Source organism: Phlebotomus papatasi, chromosome 2, assembly GCF_024763615.1.
Source record: "Phlebotomus papatasi isolate M1 chromosome 2, Ppap_2.1, whole genome shotgun sequence".
Lineage (NCBI taxonomy): Eukaryota > Metazoa > Arthropoda > Insecta > Diptera > Psychodidae > Phlebotomus > Phlebotomus papatasi.
The window spans coordinates 86,144,989-86,152,823 of NC_077223.1; the positions used below are offsets into that span (position 1 = coordinate 86,144,989).

At 40.2% G+C, this 7,835-nt stretch overlaps 1 protein-coding gene across 1 annotated transcript; it reads right to left on the reverse strand.

The window, feature by feature from the left end:
• Positions 1–3,053: 3,053 nt before the first annotated feature.
• Positions 3,054–7,382, reverse strand: LOC129801070 (uncharacterized protein K02A2.6-like). Its single transcript, XM_055845829.1, has one exon. It carries the CDS (start codon positions 7,380–7,382, stop codon positions 3,054–3,056), a length of 4,329 nt encoding a protein of 1,442 aa, XP_055701804.1.
• Positions 7,383–7,835: the final 453 nt, after the last annotated feature.

Genomic DNA, 7,835 nt, shown 5'->3' on the forward strand with positions numbered 1-7,835 from the left:
TACATTTCATACTTGAGACTTTTTCGCTTGCATGCAACTATGCCAAAATTTGGCACACTTACCCTATAACCTAATCGCTTGAGAAAAGAGCCTTTTACGGGGATTAGGATTTAACTTTTAAAGCTTTAAAAATAGAATATGGAGATTTTTTAAGTCATATGTGTGTATAGATGATATTTTCGTCTGGATTCTGTCCAAAACCTATTCGAAAAAAATGATGGAAATAGTATAACCAATTTTCGAAGTAAACCAAAAATATAGTTAGGTCCAAAACAAGGTCTGCAGGTAATGTTATTTTATGGGGGTCCCCGAAATCCGGAAGTTGATAACTTTTACCGTTTAAGATCCACGTCGGTTAAAAATTCAAAAAAGTGGGTTATACCAGTGTTCTCTCTTTGATTTCGAGCATTATTTCTTCTAACAGTTTTTCAAAATCTAAAGTTAAAATTACTCTAGAAAGTGTATTTCTCAACCTATTAAGATGAGTTTGTATTCCTTGGAAAGGCCTTGGAATTCCTAAAAAGAAGAGGCTTGTATCGATTGCAACTGATTAATAACCGAGAATGAACTGGGTATGAACAACTGATTAGTATTTAAAATGCATTTGTATTATATTTTTGAAATTTAGAACAAATTTTGAATTGATCTGAGTAATGATCCTGCCGCAAATCGAGAAAATTAATTTAAAATAAGATGCGTCATTACTCTTTCATAAGTGCGAAGTAGTCTAAAGGCGATTTTTCATCAGTACTTTAGCCCTTTGGCCATTTTGATCTTAGAAGGATTTGTCTGGGGAAGAACTTCTCCATCGCCGTAGAGCTTTTAATCTTTTTTTTCTTTCCTTTTTTTTTAAGAGAAGATACAAGGTAAGATTTGAATCTGTTCACCTCGAGGTACACACACAATTTTCTGTGCGCGGGATATTCGATTGGTCTCTCTCTCTGCAGAATCTCATTCGTTTATTATGCAAGATGTCAAGGTTTCTACAAAAGGCTCAATTGCTTTTAATTCTGCACATAACATGTGAGAAAAAATATGACGATGCTTGGGTATATAATAGAACAGCCCAGTGCAAAATGGTACGAATGGTTGGCTGTGAAATAAGAAAATTTTAACAACAAGAACAAGTTGATCGGATCTTGTTCGACAACTATCTGTCGCACACACCATTGCACTATAATCTCCTCTTTTATACTATAACTTCTTGATATTTTTCTTTATTAAATGGCTGCACTCAAATTCTCGCGCTCTCTTTGTACACAGATCCCAAGCCACAACCATGGCAAATCCCTCGTTCTTTCCCAACATCAACCCCCCTTGACCCTCCATCACCAGCATAACACTCCGAAAAAGTGAATGCAATCGCGCATTTGCATGATTTCAATCACACCCACTGAAAGACTCAAAGGGACGCGATATAGCACTCATTTCCATTCGCTAATTGCAAATTCATGGAGTGAAAACACTCAGATTTTTTTTTTGACACCACATACAGCCCATTTCAAGCCTCACATATGGCTTCAAGAAGAAAAAAATTGTCTCTTTTGCATCTCATTAATCGACTTCCACGCGAATTTTATTATGCAATAACTCGGATATGAATTTTAATTTTTGCGACGATTCAACCAATCTCAGTTCTCTTCAACATGCAAGAATACCATATAATAAATTTGCTATCTAAACGAGATTTTTCGTTTTTTTGTTTTGGCACTAAAAAGAAAATTTGGAAACTTTATTTCTTCAAACTTCTTTTTTTTTTCTAAATTGCTTAATACGGCAACCAAAGATGTAGTATTTTAAAGTAATAAAATGTTTAATGCATCCTCTCTAAAATTTAATTTAACTTTTATTGTGAAACATCTCTGAGTTCAAACGATTAAGATAAGAAACCACATTTCTATGACGACTCTCTAAAAGAAATCAATCATTTAATCATTTATTTAATCTTAAGAAACACTTGCATGCAATAGAGATTGCACATTTATTTATATTTGCTAAATTGTTGTATTTTTCTGTTTTTAAAAAATCTCAAACATTCTATAGGAATAGTATATCGAGAACAGTCCTGTAGGGAAATTCTGTAATCGTATCAATATCATAGGACAATATCATATGAGAAATTTTCGTGGTTAAATTCGAGAGCCGGACGACATTAAAGACCGCTGAGTATCGAATCACTATTACAAATACATTAAAGAGAGGTAATCGCGATGTTTTTCATAGAGTGCGATTTTAACGATTGTTTTTGGACTGATGAAATATTTTTCCCCATTCCAAATCAATAGAATTATTCTTTGTTTCACTTAGAATCATGATAGAAAAAGAATTTTAGCAATAATATTGAAGAAAATTAATAAAATTACGATAATATTAATATTATATATCCGCAAGAAACTTACCGCGATGCTTTTTTCTAACTCCGTTGAATTCGATCAAACTCGGATGCTCATTTTAAGGAGAAGTTTAGTGCATAGAAATGAGAAGATAGTATTTCAAAAACATTTTTTTTAAAGTTTTATTCCATTAATTCATTTCATTAATTTATTAATTTAATTGTATATATTTTTATTTATTTAAATATTACACTCAATTCTTTGATTTTTCAAGAATCTTAATTGAAACGCAAAATATACTTTTTCTAGGGCCGGACAGATTAAATGGATAAACAGCGTGAGTTCATATTGTGGCTTGAGGTAGAGGGACTCACCTAAAGTAATAGGGATAAATTATTAACTATAATATCCCTCCAAGTTGCCGCTGGCCGATTTGCTATGCACTGTTTGTATGGGTTTAAGCTTCAAAATTTTTAGTAATAAATTCACTAGGGTTAGTATTGTTATTTCACTAGATTTAATTCACTGATTTTTAGGATATTTAATTTAATAGAAAAATCACTTTATTTTAATTGTTGCCGATGTGCTCACCATTACAGTCCGAATTCAACTAACTTGACTTGCAATTTCTCATTGACACATCTGGCACATCCGGCAATGGCTTCGCGCCATTATTGCAGTTATGGCACCACAAGTGGCGCCATCCAACACCTCCCCCCTTTAAGGAATGAGGCGACGTGCCCTCATCCTTTCTGTGTAGGACCCAGGAGCAGGACGTCCGGGACGAAGACGTTGCGCTATGGGCGATGAAGACGGTCTAATTGGTGCGTCCGGTGTTTTCGGTTCCTTTGGTTCCTGTGTTGGCGTGGTATTACGAGGAGTTTCAGGAAATCCAAGGAATTCTGGTTCCGACGTATCCAAACCTAAACCATCAGGAGTGTCACTAGCGACAATTGGTGTTGGTTTCCACGACGTTGTAGCAATCGGAGTAGAGTTGTTCGATCCTGTTGAGGAATCCTTAGGAACATCCGCAGAGTTGGGACTCTGGCGAGGAGTTGGGTGTGTCGGTGCATCACTGGGTGCGAAGAACAGTGGAAGTGAATCTGTAGTCTTCTCTGAATTTGTTGAACGGCCTCTAAGCTGGTTAATGTGTGAGCGGATAATGATTCCATCGGATAAACGCACATTATAGCTGACTGAGCCTCGACGTTCAATCACTGTTCCTGGAGCCCATGTGAACTTTCCACCTTGGAAGAACTTCTTTGCATAGACTTCCTCCCCCCTCTGGAATGAGCGTTTCTTTGCACCGTGTTTGCGATTATATTGCTCTTCCATTTTCTTGTTTCGTTGAGGGTCCTGCGGATCACGAAATTTGAGCAAATCAAAAATCGTCCTAACTTTTCTCGAGAACAAAACCTCCGAAGGAGATTTTCCATCAGGTGAATTTTCATTTGGAGTAGTTCTGTAGTTTGCCAGGAACCTTTGAAGACCAACATCCAAAGAAATTGTCCTCCCTTGCTTCTCCAGCGACCTCTTGAATGAATCCACAAGCCTCTCGCATTGCCCATTGCTGTATGGACAGTAAGGATTGGTCTTAAGATGCTTGATGCCGTTCATCCGACAAAATTCCTCGAACTCGTCACTTACAAACTGCGTCCCATTATCGCTAACAATTGTTTCCGGAAGACCATTTCGTGCGAAAGTCTCTCTGAGCTTTTGAATTGTTTGCGTGGTTGTTGATGACGGAGTTCGGAAAATTTCAGGCCATTTGGAGTACGCATCGATGATTAGCAAGAAGGTTTCACCTCGATATTTGGCATAATCCAAATGAATTCGCTCCCAGGGATGTGTAGCTAGCGGCCATGATGCTAATTCTGCTTTTACAGGAGTTTTTGCGGCAGAGGCGCAGTCTGTACAGCTTTTGACTTTCTGCTCAATTTCGCTATCAATACCCGGCCAGAAAACGTATCCTCGAGCTATGGACTTCATTCTGGACATACCAGGGTGTGCATCATGCAGTTGAGTGATGATTTTCTTGCGAAATTGCTCTGGAACAACGATTCTCTCCCTGTAAAACACGCAGTCATGGATAAGCGAGAGAGCATTCCTGATCTTGAAATACTTCGCTACTTCCTTGGAACGAATTGACTTCAGTGATGTCGGCCATCCGCCCTTGATATAGTTCACAACATCCTGTAAACTCTCTGAAGATTGTGTTGCGCGCTTGATCATGTTGAAATTCACAGGTAGTCTCGAAGAAGCTTCCTCAACGATAAGACGATCTTGAGTCTCCTCTAGTTGAATTTCTGCAATCACGACTTCTTCTAAGGGTGGTCGACTTGCACTGATTAGTCTCGACAGCACATCTGCATGCCCGAAGCTGTCGGTTGAGATAAATTTTATCTCAAAATCGTAACTTTGTAAAATCAGCGACCATCTTTGAAGGCGGTTAGCTGTGTGTACCGGAATCCCTTTCTTGCTTCCGAAAATCGACACAAGTGGTTTGTGATCGGTCAGCAAAGTAAATCTCCTCCCATAAATAAAGCGATGAAACTTTTTGAGAGCGTAAACGATTCCAAGCCCTTCCTTTTCTATTTGACTATAGCGCTGTTCGGTTTCCGTCAGGCGTCTGGAGGCATGGTAAAAAGCCTTCTGTGTCCCGTCAGGATACTGGTGATAGGCTACAGACCCTATAGCGTATGAAGAGGCATCTGAGGCAACCACAATGGGGAGATTTGGATCGTAGTGGGTCAGCAAAAGATCTGAGGTGATAATTTCCTTGAACTTTTTGAATACAGCTTGACATTCAGCTGTCCACTTCCACGGAACACCCTTCTTGAGTAAGCGATCCAATGGAGTTCTAATCTCACTCATTGATCGGATGAATCGTCCCCAAAACTGCACTGCTCCGAGAAAACTGCGAAGTTCACTAACATTGGATGGAGCGGGCATTTTGCAAATTGCTTCAGTTTTATCGGGATCCGGATGTAGGCCTTTTTCATCTGCAACGACACCAAGAAATTTTATTTCACGCGAAAAAAATCGGCACTTCTCCAATTTAACACGGAAATTGTAGTCCTCCAGGCGTTTGAAGACTTCTTTGAGCACCGCAAAATGCTCTTTGGTGTCACTGCTGGCCACGCAGATATCATCAAAATAGGAAATTACCCCAGGAATGCCTTGAAGCATTCTTTCTACGATTTCTTGGAATATTCCGGGGGCACTCCGGATACCAGGGGGCAACCTATTGAATCGAAATAGACCACGATGAGTATGTATTGTCAATAATTGACTCGATTCCTCATCCATGGGGATCTGCAAGTACGCATCTGATAAGTCAATGTGACTGAAGACACGTTTATTGGCAAACTGGCTAAATAGACTGTCGGGGTCTGGGATCGGATGATTGTTCATCTCAACCGATTCATTTAGGCCAGTTGAATAATCTCCACATATTCTTATGCGGCCATTGGGCTTCCTAGCAACGACTATGGGCGCTGCCCACGACGAATATTCAGTGGGAGTGATGAATCCCGAAGCTTGCAGGCGTTGAAGCTCATCGTCGATCGTAGCCATTAGGTGGAATGCCACAGGACGTTTTGGACGAAAAACGGGGCTGACATGAGGCTTGAGGTGAATGGATGCAGTGGCTTTCGTGCACTGACCCATTTCGGTACCAAACACCACAGGAAAAGTAGATTGTAGCTCCTTAATCGCAGAGGTAGTGTCGATTTCCTGCTGGACAGAGTTGCAATAGGAACTCGGAGCATAATCCCACAATCCCAGTGCCTCAATCCATTCAATGCCGAATAGATTCCCTGAAGTCTTCTCGGATACGAGACATCGTCCCCTAACCTCATTTTCTCCAAGCCGAATAGAACACTCAAATTCTCCTAAAATTTCGATATAGTGAGATTGGGCATCCCTGACTTTCAAAGAAATAGGTGTGAGAGAGGGTTGTTTGAACTTTCTCCAGGTGTCAGCTGAGATAATGGACACGTCGGCTGCACAATCGAGTTGAAATTCAATTGTGTGCCCATTGATTCTCGGGGATAGGTATTTCCTTCCAGGACTTCTGGGTGAAAATACAGCGTTTGTGCGAGCCTGATTGGACTGTTTTTTCTTCTTCGCGAAATACTTTTTGCCCGTGGATTTCTTTTTATCTGAATCTTGGGGAAAAGAGGGACAATATCCGTTTTTATGCCCGACCTTGCCACACTCAGAACACTTAGAATTCACGTAGGAGCAATCTTTCACGAAATGCATGGAGCCACAAAGGTAACACGGACGTGGGGGTTTGTCTTTCTTGGGCGCAAAATCCTTTTTCTTTAAGACACTAACACTAGCTACGGGAGTATCGAGGCGGGAATCACTTTTCACATTGATAAGGCGACGAGCCTCCTCTACCATAAAATTGAGAGTGATTTTATCCGCGGGTTCCGTCTCGAGTTTTGTCAACAATTGCTCCCGGACTAGAACATACTTTTCACTTTGCAGGCTATTGACAAAAATCAATGCTTTAAAATGATCTGCAGTACATTCCGCTAATTTAAATGCCTCACAGTGACGATTAACCACTCCAGCATGGGTTGTGAGATCATCAGTGTCTTTGAGAATAAGCTGAAGACACTTTCGACGTGTACAAAATAAAGACTCACCCTTTCCGAAGAGCTTTATTAAATTTGCAACATTTTCATCGAAGCTCAGATTGGCTGGCTCACGTGGCAGCAAATTGCTGGCATATCGCTCATAAGACGATGCATCCAGACGTCTAAGAAGCAGTCTCACTCTTGCAGCATCATCCAAATTCTTGCCATCGAGCAAAAATGTGCTCTTGTAGCGCTGATACCACATGTCGAAAGTGAGGTTTTGTTCAGGGGCATATGAAAAAGGGGAAATGCCTCTGGACAAAGCATCCACAGAAACCTCATTCGATTGCTGCAACGGGACTACCACTTTTTGCTCGGATTTGAGATCTTTGACCTCTTTCAGCAGAGCAGCCACAGCTTCTAGAAGCGTCTCGGTAACCTTGCTTTCACCTTCAGCCATCCCGTCTGCCAAGTATTGTGGCTTGAGGTAGAGGGACTCACCTAAAGTAATAGGGATAAATTATTAACTATAATATCCCATCCTCGTCGCCAAGTATTGTGGCTTGAGGTAGAGGGACTCACCTAAAGTAATAGGGATAAATTATTAACTATAATATCCCTCCAAGTTGCCGCTGGCCGATTTGCTATGCACTGTTTGTATGGGTTTAAGCTTCAAAATTTTTAGTAATAAATTCACTAGGGTTAGTATTGTTATTTCACTAGATTTAATTCACTGATTTTTAGGATATTTAATTTAATAGAAAAATCACTTTATTTTAATTGTTGCCGATGTGCTCACCATTACAGTCCGAATTCAACTAACTTGACTTGCAATTTCTCATTGACACATCTGGCACATCCGGCAATGGCTTCGCGCCATTATTGCAGTTATGGCACCACAAGTGGCGCCATC